At 46.3% G+C, this 23,504-nt stretch overlaps 1 protein-coding gene across 1 annotated transcript in view; it reads right to left on the bottom strand.

Annotated features, from left to right (window-relative positions):
• ITSN1 (intersectin 1) overlaps nt 1–23,442 on the bottom strand; it is a 33,428-nt gene extending 9,986 nt beyond the window's left edge. Inside the window, exons 1-9 of the mRNA XM_057385677.1 lie at nt 22,032–23,442; nt 18,368–18,413; nt 15,712–15,833; nt 14,067–14,181; nt 11,876–12,067; nt 3,956–4,077; nt 3,091–3,197; nt 1,848–2,031; nt 1,003–1,101 (exon numbers count right to left, since the gene is read on the bottom strand). Coding sequence (XP_057241660.1) covers nt 1,003–1,101; nt 1,848–2,031; nt 3,091–3,197; nt 3,956–4,077; nt 11,876–12,067; nt 14,067–14,181; nt 15,712–15,833; nt 18,368–18,413; nt 22,032–22,226 — 1,182 coding nt within the window. The 5' untranslated portion in view covers nt 22,227–23,442. The remainder of the gene's footprint in view (nt 1–1,002; nt 1,102–1,847; nt 2,032–3,090; nt 3,198–3,955; nt 4,078–11,875; nt 12,068–14,066; nt 14,182–15,711; nt 15,834–18,367; nt 18,414–22,031) is intronic.
• Nucleotides 23,443–23,504: the final 62 nt, after the last annotated feature.

Below are 23,504 nucleotides of genomic sequence, written 5' to 3'. Positions count from 1 at the left end.
TAACATGGATCTGCCTTTTCAGAGAATGAGCAGTCATGATGTTTATGCTCTTGGGGTTGTGTGCATGTGACCCCTGTTCCATAATTTCAGTCGATGTTTTTTGTTGATGGAGAAGTGTTCGTAGCAAGTGCCCCTAATGGATCACAACACCCCTGGCCTGTCCATTGCAAATATGGTTGTCTGAAGGTTGGGGGGTCCCATCAGCCAGGTTCCTTTGGACGTTCTACGAGCTTTTTTTTTTTTTCTAAAATTTTTGGTTTTTTTACCCCACTCTTTCGCTGCCAGGGTTTGTGCTGGCCTGGCAGCTGATAGTCTTGGGGCGATGGCCTCCCCACCCCARAGGTGTTAAGAATTGTGATTTCTTTGTGAATGTATATATTTTTTTTTTCAGATTTGAACTGGTTTTTATTTTTAAGGATTATTGCCACCAGGGCCTCATTCGGGGTTTTTTTTTGGTGATTTCCTCTGTAGCTTTTGTATAGTTTTGTTATAATATAAAAAATATTTTTTATGGAAATGTTTAAGTTATAAATTATAATACTTTAGTTTTAAGTACAAGTATTTTATAACTATATTTGAGTTATAAAAGAAAAATAGTGATAATTTTTATAACTATGCTTGCATAATTAATTYTTTTTATAAATAATATTATATTATGATGTATAATATATAGTTTTTATTTTTAATTTCTGTGAAAAACGATATTATAATATGTGTTTACTATAGTTAGGCTGCTGCCAGCACAGCTCAGTACTCGCTGCCTTCTGATTCTTTGGACGCAGGTTTCACCTCTGCTTCAAATGGAAATATCGAATGATTTTGCCAAAGCCCAAGGAATTATCCCATTTTTTACACTGGAATGGAGCCTTAAAKGACACCTCCCACTCCCCAGCACATCAGAAATCTGCCAGTGACAAAGCACGAAACCAATAAGGAAATAGCCCTGTAATTAAGCTGTAAGCAAAGCAGCATCAATCCCATCCCATGTGCGAAGGAACGTACATTTTTAATGATTAGTGGGTATCTGGTTACCCGTTGCATAGGCTTTAGTAGAAAACTTGAGAGTGGCATTCCTTTACAGCGAGGATCCATTGCTAACCTCTGAAACATTAGAGAGGTAAAATCTGGTTAGTCAGGTGGTTTAAACCCTGAGAAATGAGCCTGAGGAAAAACCGTGAGGAATAGGGAAGGCAATAAATGAGCACCAATCCTCAGCTAAACCTGCTCTGAGATCTTCCTGCTGGTTTTACAGTGCATCTTCAYCTGCCTTGTCCTGACAGGAATCCCAGAGTCACCAGGGCTGGAAACCGCCCCCCAAGATCACCCAGTGCCAGCCCAGCAGCACCAGCAGCACCCAAAACCCTGTCCCCAAGGGCCACATCCAGACTCCTCCTGAGCACTCCCAGAGACAGGGACTGCACCCCCTCCCTGGGCAGCTCATTCCAAGGCCTGACCACTCTGACAGGGAATTTTCTTTGCCAATCTCCACCCTGAGCCTCCCCTGGTGCAATTTCAGGCCATTTCCTCTCCTCCTTTCCCTCAGGGCACGGCCGCAGAGCCCAACCCCCTGGCTGTCCCCTCCTGTCAGGGAGTTGTGCAGAGCCACAAGGTCCCCCCRGAGCCTCCTTTGCTCCAGGCTCAGCCCCTTTCCCAGCTCCCTCAGCCGCTCCTGGGGCTCCAGCCCCTTCCCAGCTCCGCTCCCTGCCCTGGACACGCTCCAACCCCTCMAGGTCCCTTCTCAAATGAGTGGCCCAGAACTGGACACATCCTCAGGGTGGGGCCTCATCTTTCCAGCTCAGCCAAGAGAAAAGATGCACACAATTCCCAGGGGTCGCTGCCTCTCTCACCTTGACAAACTCCTTGAACTCGGGCACTTCATCCGTTTTCTGCTGGATGAGGGCGGCCCCGTTGAGCTGGCAGCTGCAGAAGCGGATGTAGGGCTGCATGTGGGGCARCTGGGCCGTCAGGATGTCCCCGATCATCTTCACCGGCATCTTCTCCCCAGACATCTTCTTGCGCACGCGCAGGGCCCTGCCAGGAGCAGGGCACGGGGGTTGGACAAAGAGCCTCTCCTCAGTTATGGAATAAAGGGGTGAGTTCTGATTCATTACGGACACCCAGAGAACAAGGAACATGTCAGCCACAAGATTTACTGCAAGGACACAAAAACCAGGGCTGCACCCTCAGGCAGCACCTTCCCCTCCTGTGCTCACCCAGCTGCTGTTTGACATTAATGCAATGTCAGAGCAGAAGTGAGAGAAAAGGAAGGTAATTTCCTTTTCTGTCTGTTTAGAGAGAGAGCTGCTGATGTGGGAGGGAGGGAGGGAAAAACCCCATCACTTGGAATTCAAAGCTTCTCCCAGTTTTCAGCCTGGTTTCCTAAGGAAAGGTTCATTGGCATTTGCCCAGTCACCACCACAGCGTTTCAGCTTGTGGGCCATTTTACAAAACAAAGGAGATGTTATAAAGCTGTGAAATCCCTGTAGGTTCAGAAAAATACAAGAGCTTTATGAATGCTTTCCTTACCCAGGTGAAGGTTTAACTGTACCCTGCCCCAGTTTCCCTGGCCATGACTCTCCTGGCAGTGAGCTGGGGCAGCAGCACCCAGAGCCTTGGGAAAAGGGCACTCRGGGCAGGAATATTTGGGGATGCAGGCTCTGCTCAGCACAGTCAGGGCTCAGCCCATGCTCACTGCAGGAAGGCATCGGCCAAGCTGGGATAAGAAGGCTCCTGTGCCTTGATCTGCACTCACAGCTAACAGAGCTGGGCCTGGGGCTGGGCTGGGACAGAGCAGCACAGCCCTGCCTTGGGGGAAGCCTTGGCCAGCCCTGATTTCAGGGCAGAGGAGGATTTGCCTTCTTTTGCTCAGGAGCRAAGTGAGGGCAACAGCAGAGAACTTCTGGGTTCCCCTCAACAACTCACAGCAAACACTGTCCACAGTTTGCTTTTCCCCACAAGGAGAAACAGGGGGTGTTTCTGGTTGTTATTGGTGTAAATGACAAATGTTTCCATGCAGCTGAAAGGAGAAGCAGGGAGAGAGGCCCAGGGTTCTGGTTTTACAAAGTATGGGGGGGAAAAAAAACAACTTACTTCAGTAGTTTTATATTGCACATAATCAGCTCCTTCCAATTAACAAAAATCATGGCAACTTCTTTCTCTGTGACCAGCTCAGATTCCATCAGTGGCTTCTGGAAGATCTGGGGAGTCAGAAAATGAGGCCATTCAGAGTGTACAAGGTGAGAATTGTACAGACAGAATTCTGCTCCAATATGTTCCCTGGGAATGGGTGGGACTAAGGAGACCCTCAGGCATGAGGGGCTTTATCAGGGAATACTCTGAATTTGTAGGGCTAGTGATGTTAATTTTGATCTGGATAATTTGTTTGAAACCTGGGAATTTTAGCCAGAGATCTCCTGCAAGAGATCCCAGGATTCCTTTGATAATGCAACTGAAAATATATTTTACTTTGAACTGTTTTATGGAAGTTCTGATTTCTCTGAGAGTCTCAGGTTTGCCTATCTTGAACTCTTCAAAAAAGAGCTTTGCTTCTCTGTCAAAAGMATTGTCTGCAGCTGTCTGAACTATTTCCTTTATTTTCTACAACTAAAGCCAATCACAGGAATGATAACTGAGCCCCACTGTGAGCATGGACAACGTGCTTCATTTAAGAACATTAAGTTTCAGAGATAAAGTTTCTTTGTACATGAGAAATAAACACTGAGAGTCAGGAGCAAAAAGCTTTGCTAAAACAATCCTTCAAACGTCAGCATGTGGGTGATGGCAGCACGAGGGGTTGGCAGGATTTGCAGCCCCCCTGTACCTGAACATGTCCAAACAGACACAAACGAGATGAGGCAGAGATGTCCCTGGGGAGCAGTGAAACCCCAGCCCTTTGCACGGTGGAAGGGCTGATTTCACCGAGGAAGAGGAGGCCCAGACCTGCAGGGCTGCTCACCTCGGTCACCAGCTGCAGGTCATTGACRTAGTTCTCCTCGGTGACAATGAGCTCGTGGATGTAGCCCTGCCTCTTCCTCTCGGTGGGGGTCAGCATGTCCAGCAGGTGAAGATCTGCACACCCTGAAAAACACAACAGAGCCAGGTCTTGACCCAGGGACCACACCTGGGCAGTCACAGCAGCACCCAGGAGCCACCTCCTGTCCCTTCACCCCGTTCTTGTTCCCTGGGAACAGGGACCACACCTGGACAGTCACAGCAGCACCTCCTGTCCCCTCACCCCGTTCTTGTTCCCTGGGAATGGCACAGGGACACACCTGGGGCAGTCACCCAGGGACAGTAGCCACCTCCTGGCCCCTCACCCTGTTTTTGTTCCCCAGGAATGGCACAAGCCCAGCGCTGCTGCAGCTCTGGCCATTCTAAACATTCTATTTGACACTTTTTGTAATTTATAAAAACAAAGGCCTCTCTGAGTGGGAACTCTGCCCTGGTGGCCAAGTTCTGAGGTGCCCCTCACCTGCCCATTCCCAGCCTCACCCTGGGGTCCCCCTGGGCTGTGCCATTCCAATCCCACACAGATGCTGCAAATGAAAATGGGGACAAAGAGCTCGTGTGGTGGGAAGGAAATGCAGAGWCATCCCACARGGAATTAGGGAAGAGCTGCAGTGAYCTTAATGCTCCRARGGGCACTTTGGAATGATTCCCTCCGACAATGGATGCCCTAAATTCAAGGTTCCCCTTTATCCTTCTGCTTAAGGAAATCTTTCTCAAGAAGGTGCTGCAGGGCCTGTTTGCTTCTTCACATTTCAATTAAAAACTGCTCCAAAATATCTGAAGGGCTCCAGCCAGGACATGCAAAGGTCCTGGAGATCCCCACATTCCACTGAATTCCAGGCCAAGCCAAAGGTGTGTCTTTTGTCCTCCTTTCCAATTAAAAGCGCAGGAAAATGTTGTCACTATGAGCTCATCTTCCATCAGTTTTGTCCCATATAATTGCAAACTGCCCCTGCACTAATCCCCTGTAGATGGGAATATTTTTTATAAAAATTCCACAGTCTCCACTTTTGTTTTCTGTTCTGAATTACCCAGAATATTTAATTCCATTCTCTCATCTGGAGGCCATTATTTTTCAGCTGAGTTTAATTAAATTCTTCTGAGACTGGAACACAGAATGTTTTCTTCCAGTTTTTGTTACTTTTCTGCATAAAATTCAGTGCATTTTAAAAAGCAACGTTGATTTCAAACAGGTGGAAAACATTTGGCTCTGAAAATTATGTATTTCAGCTATTTTCACTCAACCARAATTACCCAGTTGAATTCTTTCCCTCACCCCTCAGCAGTATATTCCCTATGGAAACAAACTTTCCTAATGGGAACATCAGGCTCCAGGTAACTCTTTCAGTTCTTTGCATATAAAGTTAATATTTAGGGAGTATTTCCTGCAATTTTAGCTTCCTGAATGTAGCTCAGGAGCTCAGACAATGCCACTGGAAAAGTCCAGGCGTATCACCATTATTTCCATGGAGTACCATCAGCTGCTGCTAGAAATGATCTGTGTTCCTCAATGGGGAATGATGGATTTGACTGAAAAACAAMCAAAAAAMCCMMAAAAAAMCCAATACCAAATGAAACAAACCCAGAATAGGAGATACAGACAGTCAAGGCTGCTCCCTCTCTGAATCTGAAGCTGGGAGGGATCAGACTGGAAGCTGGGAGGGATCAGATTGGAAGATGGAGGGATCAGATTGGAAGATGGAGGGATCAGATTGGAAGCAGAGGCACCTTTGTGAGGCTCCCTTGATGAACAGGACACCACAGCCCTTTACAAGGTGCAATTGAAATTTTGCTTGGAATAAAAAGCAGATCTGGAGAGATATTGGCTTTATGCCAATCCAGTGGTTTTTGGACCCATTTCAAAGGCCAGAAGTTTCATTTCTGTTGAATAAATGCCTGGTTTCGGAGCAGTTTCTTTGGCACCAGTACCCCAAAGGTCTAAGAAGCAGATCCAGCTGTCCCAGTGCTCCATTAGAAGTGATCCAAGTGTTGAAATGCTTCTCCCTGSGGAAGTTCCTGTTCAAAGATGCGATGGCCTTGCTTTGAAGATGATTTCCAACCACCAAGCCTTTGGAGGAAGCGCTGACATTTGGAATGATGAACTGGCTGCTCTGAAAAATGACACTCTGCTTCTGGATATGAAATATTTTGGGAAAAGAGCCCAAATCTGAACAGAACACCCAGGGGAGACTTTTCTGCTAAGGGAYTTCCTTTGTGAGTGCACAAGTGCACAGACTTTTATTGTCTTTGTATTAAAAACACTGAAGAAGAATTGGGTTCCTTCCCAAGTGGAAATGTCTGACTCGTTTTCCATGGATACCAAAGAACTTTGGTGAACTGAATTCCACTGRTCATGGAATCCTGGAATGGTWTGGGTTGGAAGGACCTTAAAGCCCATCCAGTGYCACCCCTGCCATGGCAGGGACACCTCCCACTGTCCCAGGCTGCTCCCAGCCCCAATGTCCAGYCTGGCCTTGGGCACTCAAAGGGATCCAGGGGCAGCCACAGCTKCTCTGGGCAATTCTTTGCTTYARTTCAGTAAAGTMAGGARAGGATGGGAAAATGAGAACAATTAACTTGGTTTGTTCTCAGGAGAGTGGATCCATGAAGACTTTGAGAACCAACAGACAAATGCTGTAACTCCAAATCTGTGCCCTGACCTCCAATCACCACAGTCCCTGAAGATTAAAGGGCTCCAGAAAAGCAAAAAAAATAATTTCAAATCTCTCTGTAGGGAGTAAAGATGTTTTGCCTCATCCTTACAAAGTCAACCCWGAAGATCTGGGTCTCCCAGGATAAACATGAGGCCTAAAAGAACAAAGATGCTGCTTTTTGGGAAGGGAGGTTCTGCTGTGGAACTCCCTGATTCATGTCCATGGGCAGAGCTGCTGATTCCTTTTCATCTGGGGATGTTTTCTAACCAGGGTAAACTCCCAGATTTCCCTGGGAGCCTCGTGCTGGTACAGTCTGCAGTGACAAGGTCACAGGGGACAGGAATCTATCCTGTTAGAGGGAAACAGGATCAGGCTAAAATGATGCCACTGCTTTCCTTCAAATCCTTCAGGAGAAGGGAAGAGCACACCAGGAGAGCACCCATTCACTTGGGTAAATTCCACAGAATTCCAGGATSCCTGAGGCTGGAAAAGCCCTCCCAGMYCATGGAGTGMCASCTGTGCCCGATGCCCACCTTGTCCCCAGGCCAGAGCACTTAGTGCCACCTCCAGCCTTTCCTGGGACACCTCCAGGGATGGGGACTCCAAAGCTCCCTGGGCAGCCCCTGCCAAGGCCTGAGCACCCTTTCCATGGGCAAATTCCTCCTGGTGTCCACCCTGAGCCTCTCCTGGTCCAGTTTGAGGCCATTCCCTCTCCTCCTTTCCCTGCCCTCTCCTGTCAGGGAGTTGTGCAGAGCCACAAGGTCCCCCCGGAGCCTCCTTTGCTCCAGGCTCAGCCCCTTTCCCAGCTCCCTCAGCCGCTCCTGGGGCTCCAGCACCTTCCCAGCTCCGCTCCCTGCCCTGGACACGCTCCAGCCCCTCCAGGGCTCTCCTGCAGGACCCAAAACTAAAGGGGTCTCAGCAGTGCTGAGTTATTTAAATCACAGCATTTCAATATTCAACCTCCTTATCACCTGGTTCCAGATGCAACCATCAACTCCCCTTAAATCTTGTGGAATGGACTCTCCCCTGAGAGACCATCCCAGGTTTTTGCAGAGGATATTGGGATCAAACAGATCTCTCCATATCCATGATATGCAATGCCCAACCCCATTTCTCAGCTATTTCCAAAGATTTCAGCAGGTTTGGGATGTCTCAGCTGGAGCAGTGTATCCATTTGCTGTCACTTCCCTCTGAGGCACACCGAAGGACCTGGAGACAAGGATGGAAAGTCGCACTTGGAAAGCTTGAAGCATTACTGAGTGGTGGAATCACCCTCTTGGGATGTGCTCAAGAAGGTGTGGATGTGGCACTGCAAGATGGCACTGCATCTCACTGGTGATGGTTCCAACCTCAATTCCACAAGAATTCAATGATTCTACCAATCCCCTTCCAGAGGCTTCTYGGGGAGAATAAAATCCTCTGTGTGAGGGCATGAATGCAGCTAAAAWTGGAAATCAGCAGAGTTACCAAGGCCTGGACTGGTTTGGAACACATCAGGAAATCACATCTCACCTCTTATTTGTGCCCCAGGAGCTGGCTGAGCCCTGGGCACTCAGGGCACTGAGGCAGCCAAGAGCCACGAGAAGCAGCCCCGGGTGCAGGGGAAGGAACTGCACAGCCCCATTCCACAGGAATAAAGGAGCTTGAACCTTTATAGGAACTGCAAAGGAATTTGGAACCAGGAATGTGGGAACTAAATGCAGTTCTCTAAATGTTCCAATCTTCTATCAAACAGCATTTTATTATTTTTTTACTTTCATCTGGCAGAGGGGCAGCTCCCTTCTCTGCTCCCAGGGAACAGTGACAGGAGAGGGAACGGCCTCAGGCTGGGCCAGGGGAGGCTCAGGGTGGACACCAGGAGGAATTTGCCCATGGAAAGGGTGCTCAGGCCTTGGCAGGGGCTGCCCAGGGAGCTTTGGAGTCCCCATCCCTGGAGGTGTCCCAGGAAGGGCTGGAGGTGGCACTGAGTGCTCTGGGCTGGGGACAAGGTGGGTATCAGGCACAGCTGGGATTCCATGGGCTGGGAGGGCTTTTCCACCCTAAATCCTAGGATTTCCTGGGTGCATCAGAGGGAAAACTCCAGACTGTGCCTCCCTTGTCACTGCCAAACTGCCCCAGGAGCTTTCAGGACTCAATGATTTTGAAAGGCTTCGGTCTCAGCACTGGGCAGACATAAGTCAGAGAACCTGCACCTGGAGGGCATCAGAGGAGCTTTATTTTTCTTCTCAGTTGGTGTAAAGAGAAAGGAAAAACCTGCACCTGAATCCCCTAGAGCTGAGTATTGCCAGTATTTTACTCCATATTCAATATGTAGCTCTGRCCTGAAGTCACAGAACCCAAAATATCCCTAAGGACAAATGCTTTTATGCAAGTTAATTTTTCAACCCAGCAGCTCAYGATGGGAAAAGAGATCCTCTCATTCAAATGTCAGTTAATGCACAGAATATTGACAGAGTGGAGTCAGATCTTGCTCCATCTCCTCAGAGCACTGAAAATCACAAGTGGGATGTGCTGTTCCTTTCTGTAGCTGCCAGCAAGTAGCCATGATGGAGAAGAATTGTTTTTCTCTGGCAGAAATGAATAACGTATTACTATTTAAGTACTATCTTAGAAAGATGGAAAACCTGTGCAATTGTGCCTATTTTCAGACTTGCGCTTCTGGCATTAAACACATCCCAAATCAGGTAAACCCATGGCAAACYAAGAAAGAAAATTTAATTTCTCTATTAAAAAAATCAAAATCAAGTGATTTGTTCCATGCAAAAACCCTGGATAGGGAATCAGAGAATCACAGAATCTCCTGTGCTGCAAGGGACCCACCAGGAGTCCAAGGACACCCCAACAAGCCCCCCAGGAGCCAAAGGAGAACAGGCTACAGGTAACAATGATCAATCTGTGATTACATTGGAACAACGTTAAAGAACCCAGGCCAGTGTCACTGTGAGCGGAAAAGTCTCCAGGCTGTGCTGGTGGCAAATCCCTTGGTGCTCTCCTGGCCCATGGCGAGCTCAGTGTGACCCAGAACGAGACAACAAACACGTGCCGGCCTCTTTTGTACGAAGGATTTAATTCTCTATACATGGAACTAATTGGAAAGGCTGTATTACAGTTGTTAAAGCTGCAGGTTTTTATATATTTATATAATTTACATTCATAGTGATGAAATACTGAAGTGCAATTGAATAAGGAGCTTCGCTTTGTCCTTTGCACCGCAGGACGGGTYGGGAGCAGGGAGCTGGGCTGGGAATGCTACAGGCTGCCAGCAGGAACTCAGGASAGTGAAACACAGAAACCAGGACGTAACTCAGTGGTAAATCATTAGTAGGGAGGCTCTGTTGTGCTTGAGGCATTGGGAGGAGGGCACTGCCAGCACCAGGCATTTCAGCAAGAGCCGGGGACTAAYGCTGCAAAGACAGACAGGGCTTGGCTACAGCACAGCTACGACTCCACTGTAAGCTCCATTTCATATTAATTCGTAGAAATTCCACAGTCTAGTTTTAAAAAATGTAAACATTGGAAATTAATTGCAGGGAGATAGTTCTATACATTCTTTCTTGTCAGGAAAATGACTCGTTCCCAACGTGTTGTTGCACAGTGAGAACTCCCAGGGCCCGGCCTCGAGGCGAGAGCCCTGGAGGGAATTCTGCCATCCCCAGGAGCGCCTGTTCCGTCCATCTCTGAGCCGGGAATGCAACAAACCGAGGGACAACACAAACCAGGCTGGCTGCTAACTGCTTGCAGCGACAAGTAATGTGCAAAATCAAATGAACAGAGCTGGATAAAACATCGCTCAGGTTTGTCTCTGGCACGGGAGGAGGGCGTTGCTGCTCTCCGCAATGGGTTACACACTCAACAACAACACCTGATACAAACAGTACAGTAACTACAACAAAATACCTGGAATTGGGCACATTTAAACTTCCTTAAATGATTTTAACTCCTTCTGTTCTTTTGTAATTAAAAAAAAAGAAAATTAAAATAATAAAAAAAGAGACATATTGACAACACTGGACAAGTGAACAATAAAAAAGAAAAATACATAAAGTCTCCAATTCATGGACATTTGGAACAATTTTAATAGCACATGCAGCATTCCTTGATAGTGGGTCTTTTTGCACAAACAAAATTGCAATTTAAGAAGAAATTTAATTTATATTTTCCTTTAAAAGGCTAAAATATATTTTCAAAAAATAATTTTTGAAACTACCAAAAGCACCTGTGCAAAGGTGGAAAAATTAGTTTGGTAACTCTGAAAGCCACAAAAGGACCCACTATCCTCTGATTTTTACTTTTTTTTTGTGTGTGTGTGTTTTTGCTTTGTTGTTTTTTTTTTTGAATCAGTTTAATTTTGTCGGTAATTAACTCAACCATTGCGATTCCATGCAACTAAATGTCAAATGAGGTAAAACTGCTGTGCAGTGTGTTCTTGACTCAGAAGGCAGTAGATGATCATGCTGGAAGCCACATGATCAAGGCTGCATCTCCCATCATCCCTCTGGGCACTGCTATGGGATAGTGGGTCTCTTTGAGGACTTTCAAGCCTGAGTGGGGGATGGACAACATATGATTCCTAGAAAAAGGAGGAAAACAACACATAAGCAAAACAAAACAATGAGCAAATTCAAGCTAGGGAAATGAGGCAGGCATGGCAAGGCATGGAGCAAAATGATCGGGGTGGGGGGGGACATGCTACGGGGATGGGAACGAAACCAACCAAACACAATGGGGGGGACAGAAGGTCTTCAAAGAGACTGGGCCCCGAGGGCAGCTGGGGCTCCAGGGACCCCAGCAGTGCTGCATGTTCAACCTGAGACTGGCCCCTAAGGGAGCTGGGGCTCCAGGGACCCCAGGAACCCCAGCAGTGCTGCATGTTCAACTTGAGAGCACCCCCAAGGGGAGCTGGGGCTCCAGGATCCCCAGCAGTGCTGCATGTTCAACCTGAGAGCAGCCCCAAGGGGCCCCAGGGACCCCAGCAATGCTGCATGTTCCACCTGAGAGCAGCCCCAAGGGGAGCTGGGGCCCAGGAACCCCAACAAGGCTGCCTGAGAGCAGCCCCAAAGGGAGCTGGGGCTCCAGGGACCCCAGGAACCCCAGCAATGCTGCATGTTCCACCTGAGAGCAGCCCCAAAGGGCTCCAGGGACCCCAGGAACCCCAGCAATGCTGCACACTGCACCTGTGAGGAGGAGGAGCAGCCGGAGCTGCGGACACTCACACTGCTGGCTCGGGTCCGTGTCCGTGGTCAGCTTGACGTAGTTGGATGGGAAGAGCCCCACGTGGCCGTTGACCTCCCCCTTCCACCAGTCGGGGTCCTCCCTGTTGAGCACGTTGATGATCTGGCCCTTGTTGAAGGCCAGCTCGTCGTCGTTTTGGGCGCTGTAGTCGTACATGCCGATCACCTGGCACACTGCAAGGGACAGGAGTCACCTGGSGGCTGCTGCTGCCACCCCCACCACGGGCACCCTGCTGGAAGGGACCCCAGGGTCACCCAGTGCCAGCCTTGTCACTGCCCAGCCCCCCCAGCAATCCCAGCCTGTGCATCCCTGGCAGCGCTGTCCAAACGCTCCTGGAGCTCTGGCAGCCTCGGGGCCGTGCCCGTTCCCTGGGGAGCCTGGGCAGTGCCAGCACCCTCTGGGGACAGAAGAACCTTTCCCCGCTCTCCAGCCTGAGCCTGTCCAYGTGCACAGGCCACCCATGGACACTGCCCACTGCCCAGGACAGCTCCAGGACCCTGCAGTGACCTAGTCCACTCAGCCCCCCCAGACTGACCCCAGAGATTTAAAGAACCCAGAGAGTTTCATCGAATCCCAGAGAGGTTGGGTTGGAAGGACCTTACAGCRCACCCAGCCCCACCCCTGCCATGGGCCGGGACACCTCCCACTGTCCCAGGCTGCTCCAGCCTGGCCGAGAATCTCCCACCAGAACTGGTCAGTGGGCAGGAAAATCTGGGAMACACTGGAACTTCCACTATTGGAAGTTGCACAATCCAACAGAAATCCAATCATGATGTCCTCGTTGTCCCACTGAGGATTTCAGAACACAAAAATCTTAGAAAATTAACAGAACAGGACAGCAAGCATCCCAGGCCATCGAGGCTGYCCTTCTGGCATGCCAGGACTGGGTGCAGGAGCTGATTTTCTGTTTCCTTGCAGTGGAACTCCTCCAATCTCCCTGGGGCTCAGAGCACAGCTGCCTCTGCTCACTTCTGACAAAGCACTTTCCTGAACTCTCTGAAGCAGCAGGACTGTTTAGTTAAATAAACAAGAGCCCCTCTACTTCTCTGCTGTTTTATCTTTGCCAAGCCACAGGGCTTCTGGTTTTTCCCACCAGACATGAGGCTTCTATTAATGAGCCTTGCTGGCAGGTTTTTCCCAGTGGATTAATCCTAAAATCTGCTTTTATTTTCATCCTTGTACTGAGCCAGCAACTCACTTCAATTTGCCAAAYAGCTTYTCTCTTTCTTTCTTTAAAATGTGGTTTAATTATGATTTTGATGTTCTACAGGCAATGCAAAAAGTGCCAAAAAGTTTATTCTGTGAAATTTAGCATGTGGGAAAAGTCCCAGATTGTCAAAAYTGAAATAATTTCAAAAAGATATAAAAAATCTCATCATGCTTCCTTGTAAAAGTTTGTATCAATGCTGAGTTATCATTTCAAACCCAAATTCAYGAGGCTTTAGAGAAGACATTTTTGAGATCTTTGTAACAACCAGAGGGACCAGSACACAAACACAGGATCATGGAATGCGATCTGGAAAGCCCCTTCCAGCCCAACCCATTCTGTGACTCGATGAAAATGTTCATCTTCTGTCACTCTTGTGTCCCTTCCCAACCCTTCAAACGCAGCAGAAGAGCTCCCTCTCCATGGGGGGTTTGTCCCTCATCACCTCAGAATAACGAGGAGATCATGCAGGAGAGGAGCTGCAGCTGCCCAGCCCTGGGTCACCCTGACCCTCTGGAGCTCCTGTCCCACAGTCACTGCAGGGGTGGGGTGGGGTGGGATGGGATGGGATCCATGGGATGGGATGGGATGGGATCCATGGGATGGGATGGAACAGTGGAATATCCCAGAGCTCAGAGTTCCTGTCCCATAGTGCAGAGGGATGGGATAGTTTGGGATGGGATGGGATGCTTTGAGGAGGTGGTGGAACATCGCAGAGCTCGGAGCTCGTGTCCTACAGCACAGAGGGATGGGATGGTTTGGGATGGGATGGGATGGTGGTGGAACACACCAGAGCTCAGAGCTCCTGTCCCACAGCACAGAGGGTTAGGATGCTTTGGGATGGGATGGTTTGGGATGGGATGGTGGAACACCCCAGAGGCTCTGGAGCAGCCAAGCCCTCCCAGCCAAAGGAGCAGCAGGGTCCCAGGGACACAGGGAAGCATCCAGGGGCAGCCAGGGCTCACCCGAGGGTGCTGCAGGCTTGGGCAGCTCGGTGGGGGTGCTCTTGCTGGTGCCTGGGCTCAGCAGCTTCACGTAGTTGGCCGGGAACCAGCCGATCTGGCGCTTCTTGCCGCGGGCCTGCGGAGACATGGGCACTGACATCCAGGAGCCTTGGGCAGGCAAGGCAAACCAGGATCTCAGCCACCAGGCTGTCTTACAATAGAAAACAAATGCTGGGAGGAAAAAAACAGYTGCTTTTGTGGCATTAGTTGAATAYTGTAATATCTATAYATAATCTTATTAATATTTCTAATTAAACGCTATTAAATGCTTCATCATGTAAAGAATTACATTGAAATAGAGCCCCAGGTTGTGACAGAGATTAAGAACCCAAATTGCCTCTTTTCTTTTTCAAAAGCAGTGTCCAAACTTTTCAATCCCTTGTGTCACCAAAGCAGGAATCCTCGTCCTGTTATTTCCCCAACTCCAATGTCCATTGCAAATCAAATCCATAAAAACTCCTATGGAAAAAAGGTTCTTCCAAAACTTTGAATTCCAGCTTCTAAATCTGTATCAAGAACTGTTTGAACTGTTTATTCTTGTTTGAGTTGTTAGAACAAGGTTGGCATTTGGGCAGGRAGAATTTTTACCTTTTAAAAACAGATTAATGTTAACTTAGGTGAAAAAATTTCATCTAATGGATTAATTCTTCTTTAGATACTTTCTTCCTTAAATCTTTACTAAAAAAAGAAAGCACTTGATCTGAAGTGTATTTAGATCCTTTATTTTAAGATATTTTTGAATATTGCACTAAATCAGCAATGTAATGCTGAAAATATTTGCCTGATTTTCCCTTGCTTCTGACCCTCGAGTGTGGAACAGGAGAATCAAAAGAACAGTCAGGGGATTGCTAACGAAGTAAAAGCCAACTGTCAAGCCACATATAAGACATTGAAGTATCTAAAGCTACATGTGAGTATTTATACAACCAAARTTTAATTGCTTTAGAGTCTCACAGCAGCTGCTCAGTGACAACTGTGGCAGCTTTTGCCCACAGAAGTTTCTTTTCTGTCTTTAAAAACATTTAATGGAGACTCTTTAGAGCTAAAAGTTACCAACAGCAACAAGATTAGTGAAAGTGAAACCCAGAGGAATCCTGGAAGAGGATTTCTCCACAAAAGATGAAAAAAAATATCACCAGGAAAGCAAAAAGGGCAGGTACAATTATGTTAAAAATAATGAATTAGTCTGAGCATCTGCACTGCAGAAATAAATCCATGGCATTTTTCCATCTCCTGTTTCCTGCTAAAAACCCCAAACCAAACAGTTTGGGACCAAATTTCAAGTTCTAATCTTAAAAAAAAAATTTGAATCCTGTGAGGATCCAAAGCAGCCAAACCAAGCCTCAAAATCTCCTCCTTCCTGARGGCCCTCCAGGGAATCCCTGAGGGATTTCCACCAAGGCCTGATGGCTCCTGCTGCTCTCCCAGGCCACCCCAAGGCCAGGGATGGCAAGGTGTTGGTGTCCTTGTTCTACTGAGAAGTGCTGGATTGCAGGATGCTGTCAAATTTATTTCTCATCAACACATGCAGCATGTTCAACTATTAAAAAATAACCTTTTTTTTATTTAACATGGACTTTGACTAGGAAAAAAAAAAGGAACTAACTTGGAGCTCTCCTTCCCACCAACCACCTGGGTTCTTCTTTCTGATGAGAATCAACTGGCCAGGAGCAAGAGTCAGCTGTTCTGGGCCCGTTGCTGTGTACGAGGCAATAACCTGGGCAATTTCTGGTGAAGCAGAGGAGAAAAAAGGTTAATTTGAAAAACCTGAACACATTCTATCCAACAGGAGTTCTGCTGTAACACCGTGTTATTTCTTTCCATATAACTGTTGTGGATTTATGTATTTCCATAAATGCATGTGGTAACTGTAAGATAAATGAGAGTGCAGAGTACTATAGGAATGAATAAATAATAAACCAGAGGTGCAGTAGCTCTATGGTAGGAGATTAAAAATGTTTGAAATAGGAATAACAGTAATTATTAGAACTATACAGCTCTTAACATCCAGTGTTTTCCAATAAATGTATCTTTGGACTGACCTCTCTGAGGAGAGGAGACACAGCAATGACAACATAAAGAAATTGCATTGAGAGGTGCAAGTTAAGGCTGGCAGAACCTTTTTCACCACTGACCCAAAAATGAATGTTTTCAAAATGCAGCAAGCAGGATTTATCAGGAAATCTTTATTCCATGATTTTTTCACAGAACAGGTGCTTTATCTGGTCCCCTCCCAGCACAAGGGGACAGAGAGGAACTGGGAGCTCACAATTCCAGGAAATCACCCAAAGCAGATGTTGGAGTTTCCTCTGCTTTACCGTGTTTGTGGAAAGGCAGGGAATAATTCAGATCCCCACAAAGTGTCCCAGGGTTAACCCATGTTTGGATCCAACTGGAATTGGGAATTTTTGCCTCATCCCAAGGCTGGGTTTAGCCCTGTCACCAAACCATGTGCAGGGTGAGAAAAACACGTGTAACACACACAGAGTGATGTTGGTACTGCTGAACCCTCCCTGCGGGATCCCAGGACAGGAACTCATCCCTTCAGTATCCATCCCAAAAGAAGCTGGAGGCAGAGGAAACCATAAACCCCAAAAGGTCGGGAACAGAGGGTTCGGTGCAGGGAACAAACAAAGAGAGCTGAAGCCTGACATGGAAATGATCAAATGACTGATGTGAAATTTATAAGGAAAGGACCATTAAGAAAAAAAAATTATCTGAGAAGAATTTGAGATACAAATGAGCAGCATGAGGAGGGTGAGGAAGCAGAGGGATGAGGAGTAATCCAAGGGCACTGCAAACAATTAATAACAGCAGAACCTCCCCAGGGATCCATCAGCAGGGAGAGGGAGGGACGGGGAGCCAGGCAGGGATGGGAACACCACGAGCTGAGTTCTAAAGGTGCTTTACGCCTGGACCTGGGATCAGCACAAATTCATGGAATCCTGGAATGGYTTGGGTTTGGAAAGGACCTTAAAGCCCATCCCATCCCACCCCTGCCATGGCAGGGAMACCTCCCTACTGTCCCAGGCTGCTCCCAGCCCCAATGTCCARCCTGGCCTTGGGCACTCAGAGGGATCCAGGGGCAGCCACAGCTTCTCTGGGCACCCTGTGCCAGGGCCTGCCCACCCTCCCAGGGAACAATTCCTGCCCAGTATCCCATCTGGCCCTGCTCTCTGGCACTGGGAAGCCATTCCCTGTGCCCTGTCCCTCCCTCCCTTGTCCCAAGACCCAGAAGAAGGAATTTCTGTGTAAAACACAGCAGATGCTGGTAGGAGAGTGAAAGATTTAAGCAGAGAAGAAACAGGAGCTGAGCCTGTCCTGGCAAAGGCAGGCGTTTGTTGGGCAGGGAACACAGCTCTGCTGCGGGAAAGGCTGCAAGCTCCCTGAATTTGCAGGATTTCCACAGAATCCCATTCATCCCTCTACACTAGAGCCACAGAGGAGACAAAATGTACAAACAAATTAATGGTTGGAATTTGTGAAAATCAGAAAACCTCCCTTGTTCCCACAACAGTTACAGTATTTAGTAGACCACAATGGAACAGGAAAAAATCTTATATTTTCCATCTCTTCATAACAAGAAATGTCTCATTTTTATCTCCAAAATGTGGTTTACAAGGATTTGGGTATCAGACATCCTCTTCCCCTACCAGCAGCATAAAAGACCTTTACTGGGGACTGTGCTCTCAATAAGGTACAATACAAATCTCATTGGTAACTGTCAGGTCCTGCAGCTCACAGACCAGAAAGTTGAGAGAAAAACATTCAGAAAAGAAAGGTTCAAATAAAACAACCCAGAAATGGGTTCCATTCTTCACTTCCTGAAGGGCTTTTAAATTCTGGGGGTTTTAAGTATTGAATTACTGAGAATAGACCTGAGAGCCTCTTCCAGTGCCTAAAGGGGCTGAGCTGGAGCAGGGCTGGGGAAAAGGGATAGAGGAACAGGACACAGTGGGAGAATGGCTCCCACTGCTCTGCCGAGCAGGAAGTTCACATTCATTTTTAAGCAAGCAGATTTTTACTCTCTAGCTACATGTACTTAAGTGATGGACGTGATAGAATGATTAGAGAGGATTAATTCTTTTATTACAGTTATTTATTAACATTTATTCCAGTTATTTTATAACAGTTTTCATCAGTGCAAACTACTCCAAGGTGACCAAGACCAAAAATAATTTATTTTCAAGGAAAAGGTTTTCTTGCCATTGAATTAAACACTTCAGAACAGAGAGAAGGTGCTGTCACAATGTTTGACTCACCAGGTTTCTTCCCTAAACTTCCCGTTTTTCCAGCTGCTCCTGGAGCCTTGAAATGGAAAACAAGATGCAAGTTTAGCACTCAGATTTTTTTCTCCAGCACGTGAAAATTATTGACAATGCTTCACTCAACACCCTCAATAAGCATGGGAGTCAAAAACTCACAGAAAACTAAGTTCTTACAGAAATCATTAGTATTTTAGATGGCAGTAAATGTCTGGAAATAAGTACCAAGCATGCAGTGTATGATTTGTTAATGCAGAACTGGAGATTTTTATTCTACTATTTTATTTTATTTATTATTTATATTTTATTTTTATTTTATTATTTGCGGTCATAGGCTGCAAACACCAGTGTAATCCCATTTGAATGATAAATCCGTGTATGTAAAGAATGGGAATTCTGTAAAGGTGAACTGAAACAGCACCACAAGTTTTCAGCTCTAAAAATGGCTGATTGCAAATATTCCTGAAAAATCCCTGCACCCTGACAGGGTGAGGTGAGGGATGAACATCAGCATCCAGGCCAAGGGATTGGCAGGAAAAGCCTTTGAAGAGCCACAAGAAATCCAGCAAAACTTGAGATCAGTCAAGTTCTGCCTCCTAAATAATTACTGCAGTTTCCTCCCAGGCCACTGCCAGTTTTATGTCCTGCAATGAAGAGGGTTGAGGTGGCAACAGCAACTTAAATCTAAACTGTGCTGTGGCCAGAAATGTTGGGGAACCATAAATGTCCTCAACTTCACCTTCCTCATCTTCACCATCCTCTTTACAACTTGGATCCAACATCAAATGACCTGAAGGTTTCCACAGAATCCTAATTCCTCCATGGAAAAAGAGCAGTTTCCACCTCCATATTCTCCCTATCAACCTGATGCTTTGAAAACATGGGGCTTCTGGCAGAAATGAAAATGAGGAGTAACAATAGTTTAGTGGCTGAGAGAAGAGGGCCATTCAAACCCCTGTGCTGTGTTTGAGGGTACCTATAAAAATGGATTACGAGATGCATCTTAAACTTTTCCTGGTGTTTCAGAGCTCCTTTCCTGTCCCTGACAGATTATTACGGCTCCACTCCACAAGAGCAGCAAATCTTCCTCTCCTCCCTGCATTCCTTGGGTTCTCCTCAGTTCTCTGCACCCCTGGGAGCTGCATTCACAGAGCAGTGACCCAGGAAAGCCCCACACAGGGACCAGCTGCAAATCCCACTGTAGGAGGTGAAATGGGGAGGAACCACAGGACTGACAGGCTGATGGCAGAATTCCTTCTGCTCTGGGAAGTGTTTCTGGCACAGGAACTCCCCCTGCCCTCCTCAGTAAAGAGCAGTGACTGGACCTTCAACAAAAACCCTCCTCCCAAGCATCTCTTGCTCAGCATCCACGCTGCTGGATGAGCACACGGACAGGTCAAACAGGCTGGGACAGTCACCTCAGAAAGTGAGGTGAGACTTCTTTCAACCAGAAGCTTCAAAACCACCTTGACCACACTGAGTGTGAATTGTATTTGAGGATTCTGAGTCCTCAGTGAAAAAGCAGAAGAAACACATGGAGAAGTCCTACAGAACTTCAATAAAGGACTAAATTCATATATAATGCATTTAGGATGGCCCCAATTTCTGACCCATTCAGGAGATRGAGAAGCAGTTCTTACTCCTTCTGCAGAGAGGAAAGACAGCAGCGARGACAGACCCTGTTCTGCTCCTGCAYACCTCAGACTGTCACCAAACCTCGGAGGGGATCTGGTGACATGTGAGGAATTTTCCTGAACCAGCAGAGCAGAACTTGCCGTGTCACTGCAGTAAACCCCAGCAAGGACTGGCCAATTGTGCTGTTCAGCAGGACCCTTCACAACCTGATCCATTCAGGGATTATTTTCTGAACTCTATGCAAGATTTCATCCCAGAGGAGTTGGAATTGTTGTATTTCCAAGCCCCTCATGAGCTCCATCCCCACAGAGGGAACGATCACCAGTGCCCAGAATAAAACCCTGTATCCATCCACCTCCCCCTAAAGAGAACCCTGAGAATGGACTGCTATCATTGTTTCTTTTAAGAACAAAGACTTTCACACTTTTTTAATAAGCTGAAGCATGAAGGAACAGGGAATGGTTTATTTTAGCAGCCTGAGGTGAATGGGCACAGCCTGGGTACAGAAGAACAAATTAAAAAAATTCTTCTGCTGTAGAAACCATTCAGATTTTGAGTCATTTCTACACACTGCCCTTGCTGCTGAAAGATCACCTCTGTTTTTCTTTTTCTGGGCCTGTCAACAGTACAGAACACATCAAATTATTTCCATTTTCAGAACATTTCCCACCCCAGGCAGCTGTCCAAGCACAGCAGCACATCTGAGTGACCAGACAGGCAGGACTGTGAAATCCTCTGCAAAAACTGGCTCTGGACATGGGCTGGAGAGCAAAACCCCGATGGCCCGCTTGGAGCCAGATCCTGCAGGCACAGGAACCCCGGGATGAAAACAGGGAGCAAGGGCTCCACCAGCTCTGTGCTTTTTCCTCCCTCTCTCATCAAGATTTCAGCTGAAGGTGGGACTTCCACCAGCAAAAAGGGCACTTGGAGCACTTTTGGGTGAACTGCAGTGAGTTGGTGCAGCCCCAGAAGGCTGAGAACAACCACCAAACTGAGCTCTCTGGGAATTGAACACCTGAGCTCCCCACAAAGATGTACCAACAGTGTCCCAATGCCATCTCTGCCAAGGACTGCAATACTGAACATCACTACCCCAGGTTTTTAATACTGTCCCAGAGGATGTTGGGATTTCCCGACACTCCAAAAACTTCCTCCTGAAAGGTTTCCTACAGCTGTAGATTTCACTGCAGGTTTTATCCTTTGGCTTCTCCAGCAGCAGAAATGGCTTGAAGGAGTGACTCTGCCCAGGCTCTGTGTTGCAGTCTCTCACTGAATTCCTGTGCAAAAAGCTTTACCACCCAGACTCCCAAAAATCAAAAATCCAGCAATTATTATTTATTTACCTTTAACACCCCATTACTCCAGAAAGATAAACCAGAATCCTTCTCATCAAGAGATCAGTACTGTACCCAACTCTGACTCTAAGCTAATTCCTACTAGTAGATAAATTATCCTTTCAAACAATATAAATGAGACAATATCTCTCTTTAGAATGTCTAAAAAGAAAGAAATAAAAAAAAGGGGGAAAAAAATGATGCGATCTATGGAATTATTTCAGGATAAGAAGAGATGAAACAAAACCTCTATTTTTCAGTCAAAAACTATCAAACACAGTAGGTAGTAAAGTTTTCTGTTTTATGTAAAATTTGTTCTCCTTGACTGCAAGAAAATGTCAATACAGAAAAAAACACCTTAGAGTGAAATGTTACTCTCTAGATTTTTGGTTTTTTTTTTTAAATACTGGCAGCTTTAAATAAAGAGCTCAGCTCAGTCATTACAAACTTACCAGGGCAATAAAACAGTTATGGCAGCTCTGATCAGTGTCTACAAAACTGCCATGGTGCCTATTAATGTAGGCATTATTTTAATCTATGATCCCCAAAGTTATTGATGATGCTACACGGTAAAATGCAACCATTATTTTTGTTAATTGTCATTGTTCTCTCAGTCAGTACAACTGCTTATTTCCCTTACGAAGCCCTGCCTTGCAGCTACCACTACAACCCCAAAGAAAACATTTCTCTACCTCAGAATCTTTGAGTCTCACATAATTAGATGGGAAAACTCCTGATTTATCACCCAGCGTGCCCGTCCACCAGTCACCATCTTTCTTTGTCACCAGGATCAGGTCACCTTGTTGGAAAGTGAGGTCCCCCTGCTCCGAGCTCTCGTAGGTGTACATGGCAATGTACTCTGGAAAAGGGAAATACACACAGGACATGGGAAAACTCCTGAGGAATCCCCAAGGATCCCTTGCAAAACCTAATGAATGTCATGGAATCTATTCACAGAATGACAGAAAACAAATTGATTATTTATTAATCATAAATCTCAATATTTAATGCATGCAATTGTATCTGTCAAATAGGATCGATCAAAAGGCTGCCTCAGGGGGGTTTGTATAGAATTTGCTATTACAATTAAATGTATAGAAATCATTCATTTCTATATTAGCCATGTTTGCCAGTGGTTTCTGGTTTGTGCTGACGACTAGAATTGTCAGTTTGGGAAGGAAAGTCCACATAGCTTCAAAATCACCCTCTACACTTGAGCTCTTCTTAAATCCTCTCACCAGGTGTTAAACCCCTGCTTGATTATTTCTCACAAACACAGTTGTTTTGAAGTGTTTAAACAAAAGCTGTGCTCCTTTTCAACACAACGTAACACCTGAAATATCCCACCTGTGACAAGACTCTGCATGTCCCCAAGTTCTTTCCCTCAAACAGAAGGAAAACCAGACCAAGGTGATCTTTAAGGTCCCTTCCATCCCAAACCAACCTGGGATTCTATGGAATATTTACTGAGCAAGAGCAGCTGTACTTTGAAATAATTGATTATCTCCCTTTTCTTTGCTGTCCCCTCCTTTTATTTCCTGTAGTGCTCATGGCAGAAGTAAATTAAATGTAAATGTACCTAAAACTGCCCCTAGAACTGCAGTTATAAATGTCAGGTGTGCTGCAGGGATGATACACAAATGTTCACCTGGAAGTTATATTTAGATTAATTGATTTCCTCCGCTGTGATTTAATTAACCTTTAGCTGACTCTGCTCTGGAGTGGATTAAGAGTTAAAGCAGCTCACGGGGGGATGTTCCCCTCCAGCAGAAGGGTGGCAACAGCCAGGAATTCCTTTTTTAAAAGCTTTCAGAGGCCTGAAAACGACTGGTAATTCTGTGTCTGTGCCCCAGGCTCCAGTTTTAAAAAGGAGCTGACCATAAGGATCGCAATAGTCTATAAATGACTGCCCTGCCTTAATTAAGAGCTTTAATGAAACATTGGGAATGAGCTTTGGGGGACATTGAGACATTTATCCTGACATGATGAAGACATGGACAGATGTGCTTATTAAACTCTGTAAAAACCCATTCCAGATCAGAAATTGTTATCAAAATACTGGTAAAACATTTCAAATATTGAAAAAAGTACAAACTACAAAAGATATTGTGTCTTTTCTGATATGTGAAATTAGTCCTTCTATACACACAACATATATAAATTGT

This window comes from Malurus melanocephalus, unplaced genomic scaffold (genome assembly GCF_030028575.1).
Source record: "Malurus melanocephalus ecotype Western Australia unplaced genomic scaffold, MMel_1.1 scaffold_854, whole genome shotgun sequence".
NCBI classification, from domain to species: Eukaryota; Metazoa; Chordata; class Aves; order Passeriformes; family Maluridae; genus Malurus; species Malurus melanocephalus.
This window is presented reverse-complemented; position numbering and strand designations above follow the sequence as displayed.